Genomic DNA, 24,012 nt, shown 5'->3' with positions numbered 1-24,012 from the left:
GAATTTGGTTTGATACTCCACTGATTCGGTCTACCTCAACTTGTTGAATTCTTCCACTATGTCAACCATGGTTCTCTCTCCAAAACAGACACAAAAAGCTGCTACAAACTCCTCCCAAACCAAAACAGTCCTCCTGCTACTCCAACCTTGGAATCACGACTTCGCTACATCATTCAAGTAAGCGGCAACCAGATTCACCCTATGTCCTTCCACTCAACAGTGACAGAAGAATCACTCACAACGCCAGACCCACCTATGTGGCTTGCTCCCTTCAAATGATGGAATTTCTAGCTTCAGCATTGGCATACGGTTCAAGGTCACAAGGGGTCCTCTCTGATAATTCTATGGCCGCTCATCCATGCCCATTAGGTTGGTAACTTGGGGTCTGTCCCTTGCTCCCGTCAAGATTGGGGTTGTGTTCAGCCTTGGAGGAAAGTCCATCGGAAGGCTAGCGTTCGGCAACCATGAGAACAAGTTCAACATGGTGCTCAGCTGCTAACCGATTCTAGCAACTTCTTCCCTAAGGCCCCCGAACGTCCACTCGGAGGTTGGTGATTTCCTCCTACGTGGTCGCACCCTCTACTCTCGTCCGACCCAACTCCTCTTGGGTTTGTCGTAGGCCGATGTCCATTAGGTCCATCTTATCAAGTTGCTCTTGGTGTTGTCAGATTCCCTGCTCCAAGGTGTCCAAGCGTGTGTCGAACTACTTTATCCTTGTCCCCTCCGCCTTGTCCTCTAGTTGCCTCGATTAGGTTCGCCTCACCGGTTTGGGTTAGAATCGCCTTCCGATCAGAGTGGGCAACACATTGCAACGCACCAGTCGGAATCGCTTTCGGGTCTGGGTCGGAACTGCTTTGATATCAATTGTCAGCGCAGATAGGTGATAAGGGAGATTCTTCTAGAAATTGAAGAATTTTGGGGGAAGATATGAAGAATATTTGGGGGAGAATGAGAGGAAAAAAAAAAGGGAGGGAGAGAGAGAAATCAGATTTTGTGTATTCAAGCATATGCAATCATTCCTAGCTGCGACCACATATATAGCCACCTCTACCATGACTAACTAGGAATGTACACCCGGTACAACAAGGTTCTAACCAACTAGGTACAATCAGCTTACACACTATGGCTATAATAACTATCCTACCCTTTGGAATGTGACACACTAATTTGAAGAAAGTGGATGCCATGACAGCATGGCCAAGACCTATCAATGTGAAAGCATTGAGGGGGTTTCTAGGTTTGATTGGGAGTACTACCAGAGGTTTGTGAGGGATTACGAAGTGATCAACAAGCCCCTGAAGATTTACTAAAGAATGATGGATTTACTTGGAGCGATAAGGCAGAGAAGGCCTTTGAACGGCTTAAGAAGGCCATGAGTGAAGTACCTACTCTTAGTCTACATGATTTCACTAAGTCATTCATACTAAAGACAAATGCAAATAGCTCAGGGGTGGGGGCAGTACTTACACAGGAGGGCAAACCCTTGGCATTCATTAGCCAAGCCCTGGCACCTAGACATCAAAGTTTGAGTGTTTATGACAAGGAGTTGCTAACAATGTTGATTGTCGTAGATAAGTGGAGGCATTATTTGGAAGGGGTCAGTTCATCATCAAAACTAATCACGAAAGCTTGAAATTCTTGCTGCAGCAATGATTACACACTCACCTACAGAAGAAAGGAATGACGAAGCTTATGGGATTAGACTATGTAATCCAATATCGAAGGGGAAGGGAATAGAAGGCTGCTAATGCCCTATCTCGATGTGTGGAGGAAGGAACCTTGGCATCAATTACCTCAATCATTCCTTATTGATATCAAGAAATCACTACTAGCTATGAGAAGGATGAATGGCCTAAGGAATTATTGGAAAAACTCATCATAGACCCAAATAGTAGGCTAGGATTCACACTAAGCAATAGGGTAATGCAGTACCAAGGGAGATTGGTAATTGGGGTCAGGGAGCAACTAAAGGGGAAAATTCTCCAAGCCTTGCATGGATCCCCTCACGCAGGCCATGCAAGTATGTAGAACACTTACCATCAAGTTAAACAAGTATTTCATTGGCCAAAACTAAAGAAATGGGTAGTAGAGTATGTCATAAAGTGTAATACATGTAAATGGTGTAAAGATGAGACTGTGGCCACACCTGGGCTACTACAGCCTTTAGCTACCCCAAAACAAGCATGGTCCAACGTGTCAATAGATTTCATAGAAGGATTGCCAAGATCAAAAGGGAGAGAATGTGTACTAGTGGTAGTGGACAGACACAGCAAATTTTCCCACTTCATAAGGGTGTCGCACCCATTCACAACACAAGAGGTGTCCCAGGTTTTTCTGGACAAAGTGGTTAAACTACACGGGGCTCTCCAATCCATAGTGTCAGATCGAGACAAGGTATTCACCAGCCTAATTTGGGAGGAGGAGTTAAGGAGTTTGGGTACGAAGTTACACGTCATCAACCTACCACCCGAGACAGACGGCCAAACAGAAAGGGTCAATCAATGTTTAGAAACCTACTTGCAATGTCTCTGTTTCCTACAACTAAAGGGGTGGCACTAATGGTTGTCCTTAGCCCAATGGTGGTACAACTCTTTCCACCATAGTTCTGTCAAGATGATCCCATTTGAAGCCCTATATAGGTATAAACCACCCCTATTGCCCACCATCCCGGGACCCACAACAATGTCTGCGATGAACTCCTATCTATAACAAAGACAGCATGTGTTGAAGTTGCTTCAAAAGGAATTGGCTAATGCTAAAAATAGAGCAAAACGGTTTGCAGATCAAAAGATGAGTCGCAGTAGGAGATAAGGTTTACTTAAAACTAAGGCATGCCCATCTGAAGGCTCTAGCACAAGCTCAGATCTCTAAACTAAGCTCCAGGTATTATGGTCCCTATCCTATTGTGGCAAAGATGGGAAAAGTCGCATACAAGCTGCAATTACCAAAGGGCTCTCAGATAAATCCAGTGTTCCACGTGTCACTACACAAAGGATCAATTGGACAATGCAGCCTTACCCTCCCTACTCACCGAAGCTCGTGGAAAGTCAGAACCCTCAGCCATCATCAATAAGAGGGTTATGTACCAGCAAGGAGCCCCATTGACACAAGTTCTAGTATGTTGGTCCAATCTACATCTAGAGAACAACACGTGGGAGTACCTCCCAGACCTGCTCTCCCAATCTCCAAAGGTGGCGGGGTTACTCTGAATTTCTTGAGGCCAAGAAATGTCCTAGGTGGTGGGTGGGGGGGAGGGGGGAATTGTCATGGGACAAAGGTTGTAATGGCAAGAATTGCAGTTTGGTAATTGTGGCCTATTTGAATTTCAAATAATATGTAATATTTGAATTTTAGGCAACCAATTAGCAACCTTCCCAAGACAGGATCAGTATAAAGATCAACTGATCCCACTCCATTGGAACATCCTGGAATATAATTGATCTCATTCCTGCCTCTCTCTCTCTCTCGACCTTCCTCTCATTACTTTGTTCTTTCCCTCCTTTCCTTCAATTCCCAACAATTCTCCCCAATAAAGAGGAGAATACCCCCTTGTTAGATTCAATTTTGACACTTATTAAAAGCATTCTTTTGAGTTTTCCCACCTATGCCATGTAATTCTTGACAAGGCTCATTCCAATGGCTAATAGACTTCAGAAACTACAGAGAAACATCATATGGGGCTGCCTTGGAGACAAGTTTATGTATCACTTGGTAGGATGGGAAGTTTGTCTCCCAATAGGAAGGGGTGAATTGGGCATCAGAAGCTAGGATTTAGTAACAAAACCATTTCAAGGAAGTGGCTCCCGAGATTTGTTATTGGTGAGTTAGGTCTATGGAGTAGCATAGGCTGGGTGACTTGCCTCCTAAGAGGAGTACCTACTGAGAATCATGTGAGCGTTGGATGAGTCATTAGCTTGATCTTTAATACGGTTGGCGTGTGTTTGTTAGGGGTTTTTTTTTTTTGTAAGATTTTGGTCAGACAATGGAGCCTTCCATGGACTGGTTCACAAGTTATTGCTTTTTTGTTTCTTCTTGCTTGTGATGACAAGGGAGTGAGCATAGGCAAGAGCTTGCATAGTATGAAACCCTCAGTTTTAGGGCAACCTCCACAATTAAGGGATTAATTTGGAGACTTCCATTACCTATTTCTTTATCATTTACCTTATACAAAAGGAAGGACCTTCAGGTTTGGCACCACCAAGAGCAAGGGCATTCTCAGTCCACTTGTCAAGGCTCTATGTGAGAAACATAGGTCTAGCTTCCCTTGGCAAGCTATTGGAATTTGAGGCTCCCTCTTTGTTTCGGAGAGAGGTAAGGTAGGGAAGGGAAAGGAATATAATGAAAAAGAGTGAAGGGTGAAGGGAAGTTATGTAAAGTTGTTATTCTGCCCATTCTGGAAAGGAACATAAAGGACAGCAATTAGCCTTTACTTTTTTGGATAGAGAATTGGAAGAGAGGAAAGATAAAGTAATAAAATAAAATGACAACTATGCCCTTCACAGACATGTAATAGTATAAAAGTTGAATTTAATTACAATGCATTCTAACTTATTACTGAGTAGTAAAAAATTCAAACAATGGTAAGCCTCTACCATCTGCTCCTCTTTCTTACCCCCAATCCAGAAATAGGGTTAGGGTCATAATCTTTGTGTGAACTGCATCCCAAGGTAGCCAAGGGTGAAAGGCGTTATGAACCTTATATCACCTAAGTCTAGGCGCTAAAAAAGTGCTCGCCTAACTGAAGCAAGGTGTTAATTTACAAAATAATAATAATAATAATATTTCACATGAAAGGATAATCAAACAAAATAATATAGAACATTAATACAATAAGTTATATAATTTATATAAAGTTACATAATATATAATATTAACACAAAAATATAAGTTACATTATAATTAATTTAAAGTTCTATAATATAAAATATTAACTCAAACAATATTATAATAAGGTTATGAGTTACATTGTTACAGGCTCACAGTTAAAGCAAACATATACAAGTCTGCAGCAATTAAAGGGAAAGTTAAGTACCAAACAGTGCATGCAGAGATTATCACTACAATAAACCAAACTAAAGGGTTATATAGAGCAGGGATGGTCAGGAGGGTTGCCTCTCACAGGCGAGCTGCTGGTGGTGAGCAGTCGCTAGAAGGATTGGAAATGAACAGTCACATGCCAAGGGTTCCCAGCACATGACAACTTGGACTAACCTCCAGCAATGGCTCTTGAAGTCACCTCCCTAAGATCTATGGTATTAGGTCAATTAAAGCAACCAAAAATCAACAAAAGTGGAGGAACTCACACTGTGGGTTTTGATCGGTTAGGTGAACGGAGGAGCCCTGCGTTTGGTTTTCTTCTTTTCTTTTTTCATTTCCTCTTCATTTTACTCTTCCTATTACACTGACAGACCTTTCGCATGCCTTCTGCAGATGACCCTTCCTTTCCTTCAATTTTTCTTTTTATTTTGATTTGTTAGAGCCTAGGCAAGCACTTGTGGCACTCAAAGCCTCAGCAGAGGCACCTGCCTAGGCAACGCCTGAGTGAAAAGGAGCCTCACCTAGCAGTAGGCAAGGGCCCCAGCACCTTTCCTTTGACAATGTTGTTGCATCCCTTGGATCAAATCTCACTTTGGATAACTTGAAAAAGAAGATACAGATTGTTTTAGGTCAATTATATGTAGGAGTAGCAGTGAGTCACATTATCATCTTCTTGTTCACTACACAGTGACCAAAGATGTTTGAGCCTCTCTTTTCTTTCTTTTGAGTTTCTTCAGGTAATGTTGCTTCAGTTTCAGACCTCATGCATTCTTGGAGGTGTAGATGGCTGAATTGAAGGCTCAATGTAATTAGGTTTGTTAAGCTAACTTGACCAAGAAAAAAAAAGGTTTAACTTCATAGCAAGGTGTTTGTGAGTATAGATAAGTCATATAAGCTATTTTGAAGGGAACCATTCCCATTTCCCCTTTAGACAGGAGTCTCTTGTTTGTTTTACCAATGAGTTTTTTTTCCCCCTTTTGTGGATTTAGGCTTTTGAGGTAAGCCTTAGTGACAAGGGTAAGGTTGCTCTTTCATGTCTGGAAAGTTATGGGTTCAAGTTATAAAGACAGTCTCTTTACAAAATAAGGATAAGGCTACATACAAAAATAACCATCACAAAGCAAGGAGAATCATGCACTAAGGTTGCCTTTCTTTTGGTATAGGCATTTTGCATTTCTGGATTCTTTACCTAGAACATACACAGAAGTATTTGGTCCCTTGCAGAACTCAGTGCCCCGGACAATCTTCAAACCCACCAGGTAACCCTCCAAAAAAGTTTCAGAAAGCACACAATATAACGATGAAAAGACAACCTACTTTACCAGCTGATCATACGTGGCACGCTTGGGTACAAAAACACAAGTTAGCAGGAAATTTCACACTACACCCAGAGCTGAAGACATTTTCTACCTGAATGAGTAAGAGTTGGACAGCAGCTCGGCATTTAGCATCAGAAATAGCAGCAAAAAAACCATCCCTCCTTGAGTTGTCTGAATCATCTTCAGCTATACCAGACCCAGCAGTATCATCATTACTCTGCCAAGATAACGCAGCTTCATTGTTCCAAATTTTAGCATCCCCATTAACAATGAAGAAGAAATCAGGAAGTGTAGCATTGGCTGCTTCTTTGAGAGAGAGAACCACTTCTAACCACTTGTTATCAGAAAAGAGATCCCCTGCATTGCTCATCAAACGAACAAATGCGGCAATCCCAATACCAGCAAGGCTTTGGTGAGGACGTTTGATAAAACTAACTAGCAGCATCAACACTTTCCTTAATAGCGGATTGACAGTGTTATAAAACTTAACAAAAAGATCTACAACTAGTTGGAGAGCTAAAGTGCATGTCTCGTAGAGCCATGCATCTTGATCAAGCTCACCCATATCACTGTCAATCCCCTGGCTGGATGAATCTCCACCAGATGGATCAATAGCATGACGAACATAGTCAAATATTGGAAACAGGACTGACTCAAACACTCTTTCCCACAGAGGTAAAGAGAAAAGATGACCATGGTTTCTCAAGGTGTCAAAAAGTATTTGAAGGGCGCTCTTCCTGATTTCAGGCCTTGGGTCAAAGCTAAGCTCTGACAATCCTGCAGGAAAAAGGAGGAAAAAGGAAAAAGAAAAAGATGCTTCAATGACAAGTTTGCATACAGTTTAAAGCACGGAGTATTGAAAACTTAATCACTTTGCCACACAATCATTACCAGTCAGACATTCTACTTACCAGCTAACAAAGGGAACCAAAAGTAGAGATGATCTTCCTTAACTGCCAAGTCTCCAGCATCATGTTTTCTATCTTTTCCTTTTTGAGGTGAAGAAGGAGAGATCTTTCCAGAAGCTTCCTTCTCCTTGTTCCTTGATGTGGCACCTAGATCTCCTTCAGCAAGTTTTGCCGCACAGAGACGAAGAAACGCAATAGCGTTGAGACTAATATCTTTGTTGAACCTACTATTAGTGAATGCAATCAGGCAATTTACACAATCCGTAAAAGTGGTAGTTTCAGTCTCAGTAATATATGGGAAATAATCCCGCACAATCTTCTCAATTATCTCGAAGGCCAAGAGAACAATGTTTTTGTGATCATCATATGCTGCCGTGGTGAAGACCTGAAAAATGTTCACATCATAACAAGCCGAATGTCAATGCATTCAGAAACACTGTTGTAATCCATTATATTGATAATAGATACTTCTAAGTGATGATGCAAGAGACAGAGAATGGAAGCTTTTAATACCATAAACATGCTCTTCCATCCTGATTTAACATTATTGACACGAGACAAAACCATTTGAGAGACACATCTGATGATTAATTCTCTAATTTCCACAGCACTACTTTTCCGCATAACAATCACAAAAGGCTTCATAAACTCATTCTGAAAATTGTAATTAGCCAGCTCTTCCCGCTCCAAAAATTTCATTGATAATTGGCGTAAAGAATCCATCGCAAAAATTGCAATTGAAAGATTTTCAGAACAGCCAATTGTAACAAAGAAGTCAGAGAGCACATTCCAGATGCTTGACCACACAAGTCGGATACGGTTCATGTTATAGTGCCTGTTCAAAAGAAAAGAACAAGTAAAAACCTTCCTACTAATTTGAAAGCAAAAACAATAGGGGAGAGGAACAAAACAAGTGGAGATGATTCATACGCGATCTCAACTATCTTTGTAAGGCTGAAAACACGTGGATCAGACATAGATCGCAATTCTTCCATAGATACCTTGCAAAGAGCCTTGACAAAGTCAACTATAGCCTCACTGTTTAACTTTTGACTCCGTGTAAATATGCGATTCATCTCACCCACTTGTTCCAACATATTTAAGTTGGATACTAAATTGTTCATCTGGTCAGAAGTAATTCCTCCAGAAGCATTGCCACCAATACCAGCACTATCATATGAACCCCTTCTCACAGCTGTTGCTGCATACTGAATCCTCCCAGGTCCTTTCTTCTTTAGTACCGGAAGGATATTTGACTTGGTTTGTTTGGATTTGTCAAAATCATTCTGAGGAATAGCAAAGAAAGTAGCATCGGGAGGAGCACCCTCCCCCAATAGATGCAAATGCTCAAATCGAGAAACACAAGTCAAAATATGCTCCCAGGCTTCCTGTAAATAATTCCCATCTTCATCTGCAATTGTAACAATTGCCTGTTGAAGAAAGAAGAATATCATATCAAAGAGCCAGTCTTTTAAGCATAAACTAGCTGCTCTGAGTCCAATAAGTTGTTAGCTATTAAAACTTATTATAGCAAATCAATCCTGAAAAGGCATGTTTGCTGTTCATTAACCAACTATGAGTGAGCAGATCATATGCAACATCATTTCCTCATTCTAAATGTCTGACAGTACCATCATTCTTTGGCAAACACTTGTGTGGATTAATCTAGAAATGAATAATAACCCTGTGTTGTGCTTGTGATGACCATGTTCAATTCTGCTTTATGATCTAAATACAAGCATGCATCTCCTGACAAAAAGCCACACCAAAAACCATTGACTTCCAAGCATTGGACACATGAACTTTATTACCCAACCCAATGGAGTTCATAAAGATGTTAACAGTTTAGAAAATCAAAAGGGTACCTTAAGTCTAAAGATCACCAACTGCAATTGGCAATTTTCTATTAGCTATGTAAGTGAGGAAGCAGACAAGGAACAAGCCCTTCATTAGGGTTGGATGATTAAGCATTTTATCGTATTTCATACTTCTTATTCTTTTCTTTTGTTCCTATCCTTTCTCACATCCAAAATGACAAATTCAGGGGCAATACTAACCTTGATAGCATCTATATTTTTCTGTTTGATATCTGCAGGTGAGTGTAGAGAAGTAAACTTTGCAAGTGAAGTCACAAAAGCATCTCTATGCGTCTTCATGGACATCACTGCAGTAACATGGATTGCACAACGGAAACCCTCCAAACATTGAGATATTACCACTTCATCGTCACTTTGATCAAGAGGAACACTGAAGGCAGCCAACATAGGAGCCCAGCACACCTCAATCATAAATCTGAGGATCACAACATCTGTTGCTGCATAATACACCGACCTACAATTAAGAAAAGTAACTTAAAATCAAGAGCATGACCTAGATACTTTTCAGAAATATAATTTCCTAAGCTTAAAAAGAGGAGGTGAGGGGGGAAAATTGAGTAGTCCTCACTTGCAACTAAAGACCTTCAGTTATATTAATCTATTCTCATGGCCCATTCAACAGAATAGAATAGCTCAAAGAGACAGCAAACAAAATAGACCCAGCCACCCATGGTATTTGGGAGAAGCTGAGTTCGGGTATAATAAAAATGTCCAGAAGTATCTAGCATTCATTTAATTGAATCACACGAGATAAGGCACGATGGTAGTCATAACAGGAGGATATGCATAACACTTGCAAGGCACTAAAAAGGCAGAACCCGAAATAGGATTAGGGCAGCTGGCAAGGAATGAATAAATTCAGCCTTGGATGTAATTCAAATGTCTTGTACTACCTAGCATTCAATTATTTGATGCGTTAGAATCATTTAATTGACACGGATCAGAGTGATAATAGATCATGCTGCAACATATGACATGTCTCTGAAATGGAATATTACAAGATTCCATTGTTTATGCATGGAATTCAAATTTTATATGATAAAATTTTATATCATTTATCATATAAAATTTGAATTTTTTATGTATGGAATTCAAATTTTATATGATAAAATTAGTCCATCCAATTTTCAATTGGGTTTGGATGGGGATACAAAAGAATAATACATTTTTGTATTTTCAAAAGAGAATTATTTAAATCTAAAATTAATAAGATTTTGTTGATTCATTATTGAATTAGTATCATATATTAGAATGAGATGTAAAACAAGTCATGTGTGTATCTCTTTGCTTTCATATACTAGATATAGTACAATATAGATAAGAAAAATGTATCATCACCGAATTTTCAATTTGCTTTCATATACTAGATATAGTACAGGATAGATAAGAAAAATGTATCATCAACGAATTTTCAATTGTGGGTACCACAGCCACCTAGAGTATCTGAGATGAGCTGACTTCAGAAATATTACAAGACTACAGTAGTATCTACCAATTCCTTTAATAGGGGCATAAGAGTTGTTGATCTTACTCAGATTTGCGAGCTTTTTCTTTAAATTGTTCTTGCATGTGCCTCATGAGATCATCATTGGTCTCCATGCGCGTACCTTCCCACCGTTTACGGATCACAATATTCAATATGTTATCTAATCCCAAAATTCTGTTTGAATTTGTAGATTGTTTTTGTTGAAGAGCAAGATCATCTTCCTTCATTTTAATCTCATTTCTAGATATTCGCTCAAATAACGATCTCAAGTACTCCTCAGGTAAATCTTTTCCGTCGTCTATGCCACGATTGTTCCTTATAAAATCATCAGCTGACATCTGCATAATTAATTACAATATACCAATGAGAAGTTCTTTAGTTCATTTTCAACCACTCAAAATAGTACATACCTTGTTCTTAACCATTGGATTATGGGCATCAGTATTGAGCAGTATGACTGAGTAAGCAAGGACATAAGCAGTGTCCGCACTGGTGAAAGCCTTAGAATTACATTTGCAGTAACGCTCAGCAAACTTTTCCATTATACGGTCAATCTTCTGTGCCTCACCAGGCAACCTAAAGCCCTTCAGAAAGGCTCTAATTGCCTCGTCAAACTCCATACCTTGAAAATCAAATGAATCTACGTATGCATGCATTACTTTCAGTGATAAATCTTCCCTTTCCCCCAAATAATCACCAATCAAAGTCTTGTTCAAACCAGAAGCATTTTTAAGGAAATCTGCTATCTCCTCTGGTGAGTCCCCCACCTTATTTGCTTTTATCAGAAATTCAATACCTTTTTTAGGCTTCCGATTGAAGAGAGATATACCTTCCTGTCATAAATTTCAGATTAGATTCTATTGCAGTAGCTGGCAAAATAAAGTCAGATAAAAAATGGAATTGCATAGTTTATTCCATTGAGAAAATTTTACATTTACTTGCCTGAAGTTCAAGCTTGTATGCACGGCGCTGCTCTATTGTTGAAGCATCAGAAACTTCACTAGAGGCTTCAGAATGAGAATCTGATCCTTCAACAGGTTCATCTCCATTCCCATTGACAAGCGGAAGATTACCAGGATCAAGACTGTTCTCAACTCCATCAAATTTCTTTAGTGAATGAGGATCTGGAATGCGCAATTGTTTGTTCATCCAGTCTCCCATGGATTTTAAAATAGCCACTAAACACCTCATAGCTTCAAGCTTCATGGTTCCTTCCTGAGGTGGCAACAGTGTAGTGGCAACACCAGGTGGGACACCTTGAGCAGTTTTAAGAAGTCCATTGACCATTCTGAAAACAATAACATACCAAAAGAGACAGCACGTACTTGAGAATGTCAAAATGAAAGTAATGCTGTCATAACCGTTAAGAGGAGAGACAATTGATGTGCCCACTAGCAAATTAAAAAGTTCATATATTATGGTCTCTGTCCTCTTTCCTATGTTACATGGACTTATTACTCATATTGAGTTTGGAAGTAAAATAATGTGTATTCTGTATTATACAACATTCTTAGATATATGATGTTACTTTTTGGAAATGCAGTTGGCATTAAATGGAATTTGGATGGAAATGAGATTAAATCTTGGAAGTGCTCTTCAGTATCACAAACGAGCTTCTTTTTCTTCAAAATTATTAAAAATTGGAAGATTAAAGTGTCTACTTTAGCTTTAGGTAGGAGTGCTGTACATATATCCCAGACCCTTACCCTTGTCGTATCCGGCGGAGATGGGTAAAACATATATCATTAGTGAAAAACAGAAGTGAAGCTGCAAAAACATACCTCTCAAATATGTTTGATGAATTTACATCACAATCATAATTAAGGAATATGTCAACCAAGATCTGTGAATCAATACAAAGCTTCTCAAGAAACCGAAGCACTATCATCTTCTGCTGGAAATTAGGTTGAGCAACATTTTCTAACACTCTGAGGACTATCATGGGGAAAAATACTCCAATCTCTGCCTTCAATCCAGCTCTAAATCTTGAGACCAGACTGATGAAAATGGAGCAAGAGAGCTGGAAAACAATCATAAGAGTTGAAGCACTGTTCTTCAACAATGACAGACACAAGTACTGCTTAATGGCACCTAAAAATCTGTCCCACCATAATAAAGTTCAGAAGACCAAATCCAAATTAGAGAGACTTTGTTAGTCAAAAGTGAAATCAGAGAAAGAGAGAACAGAGATCAACATCAGAAGGAAACAGACCAATTGTCCTTAAGAGTAGACATAATATATGAAGGGTCCCAAATAAAAGAAGCATATATCAATCACAAAATAATTTATGACCATATCAGGGTTAATAACATCACCAAGGGCGCCAAATTAGAGAAAATCTAATATTTAACTTATGAAATTCTCCTAAAAAAATGCATTAATCGATATAAAATTCACTGGAATACTTAAGGGTTTAAATATCAGTAATTGAGGTTTATGTTCGAAGAAAGAAGCAAACCAGCTAAACATTACTGAATCTATGCTAAAGCCTTTCTCAAAAGTAATCTAGTATATGTCTATTAAACAAAGGTACTAAGGTCAATAACATCTACCAATAAAAAACTCAGAGAGAGATCAAGTTAAGCTGTAACAAGCAGTTTGCAGATCTAGAAGACCAAGAAGACTTTTCACAACGAGGGCTCAAAAAGTAACCATAACCAAGAATTATCCAATATATATCTTCTTCAGACTGCAATGCTCACCAATACTTAGAGGTGGCTACAATTTGTCAGATGAACTCAATAACTCCATTTAAATACAAGACTCAAACAGAAGTCTTCCTCTACCAGAGAAGTTATCCCAAAAATTCTCAAAAAAGTAGTTCCATACTGTTCTTCTCTTTTGTTCGGTGATTTTCATAGATGTTGGAAATTAACATTGAGGCTGCTGATGGAAAAGATATGCTCTGGTACCAAAATTGATGAAGCACAAAACAGAAGAGGAATGGGCAAAGAACGGAACAAGGAGAAGATAGAATGAAAGAAGATAGGAGAAGCAAAAGAAAAAGGGAAAGAATGATAGAAGAGTAGATAGAATAACCAAGTATGCAGTATCTATAGTCAGTATAGTCCATCGATAAATATGAGACTAATATGTCTGCCTCCCTTCTATAAATGTATAACATTTATAATAGGAAAGGAACAAAGAGATTAAAGAGAATATTAGAGATAATAGAAGGAGAAGAAGAAGAGAACAATTACAGGTAGATTTGCTAGAAAGAACTAGGAAAAGCAGATATTGGAATAAAGAAGAACACACAAATAGAGGGAGGCAAGGAGGGAGGGAAGAAAATAAATCTGAGAGTTTGTCACCCAAGGAGGCTGTACAATACTTTTGAGGTATCGGTATTCAGAGGAAGTTGAACTTTAAAAATGCTGTCCTGAGTGAATTACTTCAAGAATATACTTTCAATCTTAATCACTGCATGAGCATTGAGAACAGACTTGTTCATGCATCAAGTATACTTGCTGTCATCTTACCAATCCACTTTCCCTGAATTTGGCATTATTCATCTTGTTGCTCATACATGCCCTTTTTTTTGGCTAAAAGCTAACATATGCCTACTTTGTGCTTGAAGAATGTTACTTCTTTAGATGGTCCAGGCATTGCACTCCTCACATTTCACTTAAAGGCTTCCTAGTTGAAGAATTGCACATAAGAGGTCTAGCTGGACAACTTGGTAGAGATGAGACGTCCTAGTTAAGGATATGTTTATAAATCATCCTTGAAAAGGGATATTGTCATGATTATCTTACTATTTTGCACGTGTTCCTTAGTTTAAAAAGGGTATCTGCAGTGTACAAGGCTCCCCACTTTATGAGGAACATGGGAGGGTCGTACAAATTCTTGCCTATCCCAAAAGTTTCGAAAGAGTGTTAGCATATATTTTGTGCTTCAATTGCCTAAAACTGGTAGAGGACATGGTATCATTGTAGTTATTATAGTGGATAATGTTAAACATATCAGTTATTTTTGGATGAAATGTGATTCTTCAACTCTTTTTTTAAGTAAATTCTTCGACTTTTTATTCCAAACCAATGAAGGTGAGCCTTGGCACAACAGTAATATTACTCCATTCTGAACTAGAGGTCACAAGTTCAAATCAAGAAACCTCTTTGCTAAGCAAGGGTAAGGTTGCATACAATTGGCTGTTCCCAAAACCCGCAACACGGGAGCCTGTGCACTAAGTTCACCTTTTTCATGGGCAAACTGGTGATGTTAATTGCAATAGACATACTGCCGGTGATAAGAAAATAGGATTCAATATTGTGGCCTTGAAGTTTGCTTATGATATCTTGATCACAAAAGTCCTTTTCTGAGTTCAAGGTTGTATTCCATCTCTAGCCCAATGACCACATTCCTTTACCACTTGATGCCCAACCTCCTAAATATTCCAAATCATTTGTATTAAGAAATGAAAACTATAGAATCACCAGTATTGCGCATCATAGAAGCGACATTTGAACCAGGACTATATCACAATTCAAATTCATCATGAGCAGATCTGTAAATCTCATATCAAGTATCAATATAATTATGACCTATGCCATGTTTAAGGAATTCCCCCAAGTTTTCTTTGTTCTTTCTTTACTTGTGCTTCTTCCATTTCTTCTACTTGCCTTACAAATGTGCCTATCGACCTTTTCCTCACATCAGGATGATAGATAATCCTTCTTACAAGTGAAAACAAGACCAATAAACGCACTTGTGAAGTAAGTGGATGAAATGAAGGAAGTTTGTAGAAGAAAAGGTAGAGAAAAAAAAAACAATTTGGTCAGAAACTCTCTGTCACGCTGCTAAGGGTAATTTGGCCCATGCCACTGATTTCTATATTTTGTCTATATTTTTGTCATGCAATTGGGTATTTTGTCTATATTTTTGTCATGCAATTGGGTGTCCTCAGCCATTATAAGGCTATACTACGGTAGGGCCACCTTCTAGAAGGACCCTAACCGTCTATATATATGCAAGGGCCACACCTAAGAAAATCAAGCAATGAGAATATTCTGATCTTTTCTCTCTCCTTTATGTTATTCTCTCTCTCCTTCTCAATTCTCTCTCTTTCTCTTCTTTCTCGATAACCAAAGAATTCCTCTTGGAATTCTGCCGATTACTTGTTAGTCCCCCCAGTACTAACAATTGGTATCAGATCCGTTGATCACCGGCCGAAAAACATGGCGGAAGAAACCCGCATGAAGCATATGGAAACATGATTGGACGTCATAGAAGCTAGTTTGAGGCAGAGCCATGAACAAGTTGACAAGAGGTTGGAGACAGTAGAAGTGGGGGTCAGAAACACCCAAGAGGATGTGAGCCGCATCCGAGCTGACGTGTTGGAGGTCAAAAGGAACATAAGGGAGGATTTCTCACGTTTGAGGGAGGAATTCTCCAAGCTAAGCCAGCAGTTGAGTGTTGCGTTAGCCACCTTCTCTAGGCAACCCAATGCAAGCTTGCCGAGGGATTTCCCACCAAGAGCAGTGCCGATCATTCCCAAAGCTAGAGGGAGATAGGAGAGGGAAGAACGGATGGAGTTTGTAGCAGAAAACACACTAAGAGGAAATGGGGTGAATCAGCCTAACGCTTCCATGCTTAAACTGAAGATTCTGGTGTTCAAAGGGGAGAAACCTCAATGGTGGATCAGAAGATGCGAACACTTCTTCTATCACTACAAAGTGCCGGAGGCGAATAAGGTAAATATGGCGGTTGCATACATAAACGATGTAGCAGATTCATGGTTCCAGAGTTGGAGTGGACGGGAATGAACGGAGATGGCCAGAATTCATGGAGGAGTTGTGTGCCTGTTTTGGGGAGAGTAGCTTAACAGATATAGTTGAGCAATTCAACAAGTTAAAGCAAGAAGGGACGGTGGAAGAATACCAGGCCCAATTCGAGGAGCTCAAGTCTATAATCTCAGTCATGCTACTCATCCAACATTAGATGAGCATTACTTTGTATCGAGCTTCCTCAGTGGATTAAACGATGAACTTAGGCCAATGGTGAAGATGTTGCAACCCACTACCGTGAGGCAAGCAGTGAAGAAGGCCCAGTTACATGAATTATCCCTGGAAGCCTTTGTGAAGAAACATAAGATTTCCCCAAAAGGATCGAGAGGGGGTGGGTAGAGTCCTATGGAAGGAGCATGAAACTAGAGTTTCAGATGTGAAATGAAGAAGCAGAAAATCACACAAGAGAAAATGAGAATGAGAGATTCTGAAGAATACCTCGATCAATGAATAACTCAAAAATGAAATAAGGCATACCTAAACTATTTATATCCAGCTATCCTTAACAACAAACTAACTAACCGACTTAGTTACTTTAACTAATCCTTTACTAAATACAACAAACAACATAACTAATTACAGCAATTCACTATACTAGTCAACATCAATTTCTTCAACATTCCCCCTTAGATTAGACCTCCTGACCGAGTTAGAATAGGTAAGCTTTGTCTTGTCTGAAACTGCTGGCACATGAGAATATATAGGAGATAACCTAAGTCCAAGTTTGTTACACAAAAATGACAACTTGTTCGTTGATAGTCCTTTGGTAAAGATGTCTGCCACTTGATGTAGAGTAAGAACAGAATTTCAATCTCTCCATTTTCCACTTTTTTCCCGAACAAAGTGCACATCTATTTCAATATGCTTGGTACGTGAGTGAAACTCTAGATTTTCCGCTATGCTCCTTGCTGCTAGGTTATCACACCATAAGACTGGAACATGGGCTAATGGATAGCCCAATTCAGAAAACAAAGATTCTAACCATATGATTTCAATCACTCCTTGTGCTAATGCACGATACTCTACTTCTCCCACAGAACAAGCCACCACGGATTGTTCCCTAGAGCTCCAACCCAACAAATTTTGGCTGAGAAATACACATAATACATTGGTAGACATCCTGGTTACTTTGCAGCCAACATAGTCTACATCAATGTAAACTGTTAGGGACAATTCACTAGCGGTAGGTGCAAACAACAACCCCATACCTATTGTGCCCTTGAGATATCGAAGTAGCTATTTACAAGCCATCCAATGTTGCAGTTTAGGAGAGGATAGGAACTAGCTCAATTTATTAACCACAAAAGCTATATAGTCAGGTATAGGTCAAGTATTGGAGAGAACCAATAATGGTTCTATAGAGTGATGGATTAAAAAGACTATCCCCTTCATTAGTTAATAAAATGCCCAAATTCACTAGTATCTCACAAGGCTTGTAGTCTTGCATTCTTGCCTTTTTCAACAAATCCAATGTGTATTTGGATTGTGTAAGATACATACCACTAGCATCTCTACGAGACTCAAAACCTAGGAAATAATTGACTGAACCTAAGGTTTTGAGCGCAAAATAAGTGTCCAAATCATGAATACAGGCCTTAAGAACAATAGGATCAAATCCCGTGACAAGAATATCATCAACATACACCAATATGAACAATACAGCTTTAGTGGATCTCTTAATGAACAAAGAAGCATCTGAAACAGACCTGACAAAACCCCAATTTTGCAAAGTTGCCCTTAATTTGGTGTACCAAGCTCTAGGGGCTTGTTTGAGACCATAGAGTGACTTTTTCAGCTTACAAACATAGGAGGGAAATTTGAAATCAACAAAGCCCTCAGGTTGTGACATGTATACATCTTCAATTAGGTCCCCATTGAGAAATGCATTATTAATATCCACTTATTGAATGTCCCAACCAAAAGAGACTACCAAGGAAAATAAAACTCTAATGGTGGGAGTCTTAACAACAGGACTAAAGGTCTCCGCATAGTCTATTCCAGGGGTTTGAAGAAAACCTTTAGCTACCAAACGAGCCTTATGCTTGAGAATTGATCCATCAAACTTATACTTGACCCTAAATACCCATTTGCAGCCAATAAGATTCATATTAGATGAAAACAGAATTAAATCCCATGTATGATTGTGCTGTAATGTAGAGAATTCCTCTTTCATAGCCGTAATCCAATGAGGATCTAAGAGGGCTTCATGGACTGAATTACGTTCTAGGGTACTCATTAATACATGGGGAGAGGTAGCAACAGGTTGTTAGGACTTAGATTGAGTTATCATAGGACAAATAGAGGGTGCTGGAGCACGTTTATGTTTAGGAATATGGGGCTGAATAGGCAAAGAAGACTGCTGATTTGAAGAAGGCTTTGAAGACATAATAGGACAGAATCAGCAATATTGGAAGGTGACAAGGAAGGAACTGAAGACTGTGCTACTCGAGGAACATCAGAATAAAAAGAAGGAAGAAAATGAAGGATAGAGGTTGAAGTACCATGAGAATGAATTGCAGATGAGGAACAAGCTGAGGGTAAGAACAACCTAGGATAGGGATACTCATCTGGATTAAATTTAACATGCCGAGAGACATATATTATACCCGAAGGATGTAAACATTTATACCCCGCTTGAACATGGCTATAACCAAGAAACACACACTTGGAAGAATAAAAATCAAACTTGTGTCAGTTATAAGGTCAAGAAAGCAAGAGCATTCAAAAGGTTGAAGGTCAATATAGTTAGACTGTTTATGACAGAGTAACTCAAATGGAGAGAAAAATTTCAAGATAGCATAAGGTAAAAGGTTTATGGTGTAGACAACTGTTTGAAATGCTTCTACCCAAAATTTTAAAGGCATATGAGCATGAGCTAACAATGTAAGACCCATCTCAGCTATATATTGATGTTTTCTTTCAACAACACCATTTTGTTGGTGTGTATGAGGACATGTAAAACGAGGCTGAATGCCACACGTTTGAAGATAGGGTAAAAAGTATTTAAATTCTCCCCCATTATCGGTTTGCAAGGCTTTTAGTTTTGAGTTGTATTGTAACTCAGCAAACTTGTGAAAATTCATAAAAGTAGGTAAGGCATCAGACTTCAACTTCAAGGGAAATAGGCATGTGTATCTTATATAGGCATCAACAATGATAAGATAGTAACAATAACCCTCAGTAGAAGTAATAGGAGTTGGACCCCATACATCAAAATAAACCAATTATAAAGGTTGTTTTGTTGTAATGGGTCAATGAACAAATGGAAGTTGATGTAATTTACCAATTTTACAGGAATCACAAAAGGAAATATTAGACTTGGAACAAGAAATATGAAGTTTATTCAAAACATGTTGTAGTATATGAGATGCAGGGTGCCCTAATCTGGCATGCCACTACTGCCTGACATTACGTGTTTAGGCTACATTTATGCTAGATGACAAATCTAGAGAGAACAGATATTGTCTTGTACATTTATTTAAAGAAATAGAAAAAGTAGCAACAACTTCTGAGGTCTTGAAAGAAGAATAGCCTTGGACTCGGACACGACATTACCAAATGTTGGTACCAACTAATATAGGCCATCTTTAAGTGTTCCTCGAAGTAACACCAGCCTTGAGTCCTTGTCCTTAATCAAACAAGAAGTAGAATTAAACTCAGCAACAACATTATTATCTTTTGTGAGCCTACACTAAGGAGACTCTTCTTCATATAAGAAACATGAAGTACATTAAGAAATGAAATAATGGAGCTAGGGTGAGTTTGAGTATGTAAATGACTAACACAAACATTGGAAATAGGTAATGTCTTACCATTGCCAACGGCAACTTTATCACTTCCATGATATGGAGAGGATAGAGAAAGATTGTTGAGCCTGGTGGTAATGTGGTTAGTTGCTCCAGAGTTAACAAACCAAGGAGATTCTCCACGAGGTGAGGCTTGGGATTGAGTATCAATAGACTGAGGCAAATAACCATAAGAGGTAGACCCAGAGTCAGCCATAAAAGCTTCATTAGATTCCTTAGGACCGGCTAGAAAACAATGCAAATCTGATTGAGACTAAGAACCACCTCCACCTCTACCAAAATTTCCAAGACTCTGATTCTGACCAGAACTTCTTTGAAAACTCCTATCAAAGCAACGGTAACATTTGCCTACAAAATGGCCGAGTTTACCACATAGCTGGCAATATACTCTCCTACCACCAAATCGACCTCGCCTCTTGCCTCCTCTATTCATATAACCACCCCCAAGAGATACAAAACCTCATCTATTATTAACATAGCCACTACCAGATCTAGATACATAAAAGGAAACATTCACATTCACAGATGGTGAAACAGTATAATCAAAATTAACAGAGGAAAAATCAAATGAATTCTTAGTAGCTAATCTTTGTTCATGCATTAACAAGAGATATTGAACTTTCTCTAAGTTTATCTCGTCCATCTGATATGTAATAAGGCTCACCACAATTTCATAATCATGATCAAGGCCATTCAAAATCGCTAACAACAGATCCTTATCACCTAGGGGTTCACCAATAGCAACTAGAGCATGTGCAATAGTTTTGATTCTCAAAATGTAATCATTAATAGAAAGAGAGTTCTTCTTAACTGACCGTAGTTGTTGTTTTAATTGAAATGATTTAGCAACTGTCTGCTGCGAGTAGAGAGTCTTAAGAGAAGACCGTACCTCCTCGGACGATTCGCAATGTATCACATGTGCACGGACTTCCTTGTCCATCGTAGAAAAGAGTCATCCGAGAAAAAGTTGATCAGATCGAATCCAGGTTGTGTATATTGGATTTACGATCAATGAATCAGATCCTCCTACTTTCGTATTTGGAACATATTTAGGAGGAGGCGGAGACTTGTTAACAAATTGAAGCAAGTCAAAGGCTCTAATGGTAGCTAAGACTTGTGCCTTCCAAAAAAGGTAATTACTGGTATCAAGTTTGATTGGAACAAAATTGAAGGATTTTGCAATTGACGGAAAATCGAGTTGCGAGTAGTCAGAAGATAAAGAAGAGTTTGATCGAGGTAATAAGGAGGCACTGCAATCTTGATTAGATGCCATGGACGTAGGTCAATGGCTCTGATACCATGTAACTAGGGTTTCAGATGTAAAATGAAGAAGCAAAAAATCGCACAAGAGAAAATGAGAATGAGAAATTCTGAAGAATACCTCGATCAATGAATTACTCAAAAATGAAATAAGGCATAGCTGAACTATTTATATCCAGCTATTCTTAACAACAAACTAACTAACCGACTTAGTTACTTTAACTAATCCTTTACTAAATACAACAAACAACATAACTAATTACAGTAATTCACTATACTAGTCAGCATCAATTTCTTCAATAGAGAATACAGGGGTAGCAACCTGTAGATGAATAGGGGGGGCTACTCACCAAGAGCCACAATCCAGGCTGCTCAATAAGGTCCCTCACACTACACCAAAAAAGGCAAATAGGACTATACTTCAAGTGTGGTGAGAAGTACACCCCCAAACATCAATGCCAGAAACACTTGATGCAGATAGAAGGATAGGAAGATGAGGAAAGAGAGGAAGCAGAAGAGGACACGAAGGAATATGAAGCAGAGGGTGACGTTGAAGAAGGGGAGGAAGGGGGACAAATTTCCCTTCATGCAATGGAAGGCGGCCCTTCGAAGAAGGTGATTAAGATTAAAGGGGTCGTAGGGAAGAAGAAACTAATAGTGGGGGCACACAGTTTCTTGGATGAAAACACAGCCAAGGAAATTGAATGTGTGCTACAAGCCACTATACCCCTCTCAGTGACCGTAGTTTCTTGGATGAAAAACAACCAATGAACTTGAATGTGTGTGTCACAGCTCTAGGGTTTGGCTAGGGTTGTGATAGGAATTTAGAGGGATTTCGGAAAGAGAAAGCAGAAAGGGAGGGAGATTTAGAACTGAAACAAAGAGAAATGGGGAGGAAAGAGAAGAAGAACCAAGAGAGAGAATTAAGAGGGAATAGAGTTTGAAATTCATTCTTCAATTCAAGTATACCAACAAACTCCTAACAACAGCCTTATATAGGCGTCATTGACTTCTAACATCCTAACCACTTGCTAACAATATATCCTAACAGTTATTATAACCCTATTACAAGATTACCCCATTTATTATATTCCTATTACAACATTGACCATCCTATACTCCTAGGTACATGACAATTCCCTCGCCTTAAAATGTTTCTTGTCCCTAAGAAACTTATTATCATTGAGCTGCTCTTTCTTCATCCCACTCCCACCTTCATTTTCTGTTCAATCTCTTTTTCCCTCTTTCTCCTTCTAAGCGTCTTCTTATTTGTTCTTCGGATTCCAAGAATCGTCACGAGCATAACTTGGACCAGCACTTCAATAGGGGCAATCAGATTGACCTCAACGGCTTCAGATTCAAATCTGAGTGCTTGAATAGCAAACCGAAGCTTAGAGTCCTCAACATTGTTGTCTATGTTTCTTATGAATAGAGTTCGAGATGGTTGTTCCCCATGAGGATGTTCTCCATAAATCAAACTAATAGATCCTCCAGAATGAAAATAAGGGAAACTATCTTTTCCCAAGTCCAATTCTCCAATACTGCCAAAAAATTCCAAATCTTTAGTATCATCTCCAACCTTGGATTGGGGCACATAGTCAACCCCATTAGTCACCCCCGACAGTAAGTCATCGCCATTAGGTGAAGGTTTTCCAATAGTTTGTGCCTCAATTCCCTCGAGGGATTCAAAAGGTTCCTCTTCCTCATAGTGAGACGTTGCAGCACCAATAGGATGGCTACCTAGAGCAGAAAGTTTAAAGAACTTCACTATCTGGGATTTCACTGACCTCAGTTTCTCTAGAGCCGATGAAGCAACTGAATTTCTATCTTATGTTCCTATTCTTCCATCCATTTTCACACCAAGCTTCTGATAAGATAAGGAAGGAGGTTCAACAAAGTCATGATAACCAAGCTGTGAGACCTCAATGCTGAAATTCCTATCATTGTATTGAGGTTCCCCAACAATTAAACCATCTGCCCCTGTCGGTAATTCTGCCACATCTTCGTCTCGTTCATTGGAATTTTTCTCCTCCACATCAGCAACATCTTCTTTTAGCTTACTGTGATTCACTCTTGCTGAATAGTTGTCGGAATCCATCCTCTTCTAGTTAGAATTTTCAGAATGATCATCTGCAACATTCCTTCTCGGTTTGTCGAAGAAATCTGCTGGAAACTTGTAGTTATACTCCTTACTCAGCATCCTTGCAAACTCTCGAAGCTCTTCTCGTATTACACAGCCAAATACCTCATACATTTTGCTAACCCAAGGGTCTAATGTCCATTTCCGTGCCTCATGATTCAGCCCAAACTCTTCACGTTTTCTGTTGTATCCCACTGAAAATGCAGCATCCTTCTGCTGTAGAGGAGACTCCAATTGTTTCATACGCAAGTTATCCGTTATGGCAGAATTCTCAAGAGTAGGATCAATCAAAGGCCAAGGCATAGGAGCTTGATACATCCTTAATTCAACTCTTCCGTGAACTAATCGGGTTCTTAGTTAGAATCGCCTCAAACGCAATGCACTGCCCGTGGAAT

The 24,012-nt window shown here is 39.1% G+C and overlaps 1 protein-coding gene across 2 annotated transcripts in view; it reads right to left on the bottom strand.

Moving 5' to 3' along the window:
- LOC127802853 (brefeldin A-inhibited guanine nucleotide-exchange protein 2-like) overlaps positions 1–24,012 on the bottom strand; it is a 48,335-nt gene that overhangs the window by 13,518 nt on the left and 10,805 nt on the right. For both annotated transcript variants that reach the window (XM_052338907.1, XM_052338906.1), the window contains exons 2-10: positions 12,409–12,726; positions 11,566–11,915; positions 11,038–11,456; positions 10,673–10,965; positions 9,322–9,595; positions 8,195–8,694; positions 7,778–8,099; positions 7,268–7,649; positions 6,448–7,133 (exon numbers count right to left, since the gene is read on the bottom strand). In XM_052338907.1, coding sequence (XP_052194867.1) covers positions 6,448–7,133; positions 7,268–7,649; positions 7,778–8,099; positions 8,195–8,694; positions 9,322–9,595; positions 10,673–10,965; positions 11,038–11,456; positions 11,566–11,915; positions 12,409–12,726 — 3,544 coding nt within the window. The remainder of the gene's footprint in view (positions 1–6,447; positions 7,134–7,267; positions 7,650–7,777; positions 8,100–8,194; positions 8,695–9,321; positions 9,596–10,672; positions 10,966–11,037; positions 11,457–11,565; positions 11,916–12,408; positions 12,727–24,012) is intronic.

The sequence above is a fragment of the Diospyros lotus genome, chromosome 5 (assembly GCF_014633365.1).
Source record: "Diospyros lotus cultivar Yz01 chromosome 5, ASM1463336v1, whole genome shotgun sequence".
Lineage (NCBI taxonomy): Eukaryota > Viridiplantae > Streptophyta > Magnoliopsida > Ericales > Ebenaceae > Diospyros > Diospyros lotus.
This window is presented reverse-complemented; position numbering and strand designations above follow the sequence as displayed.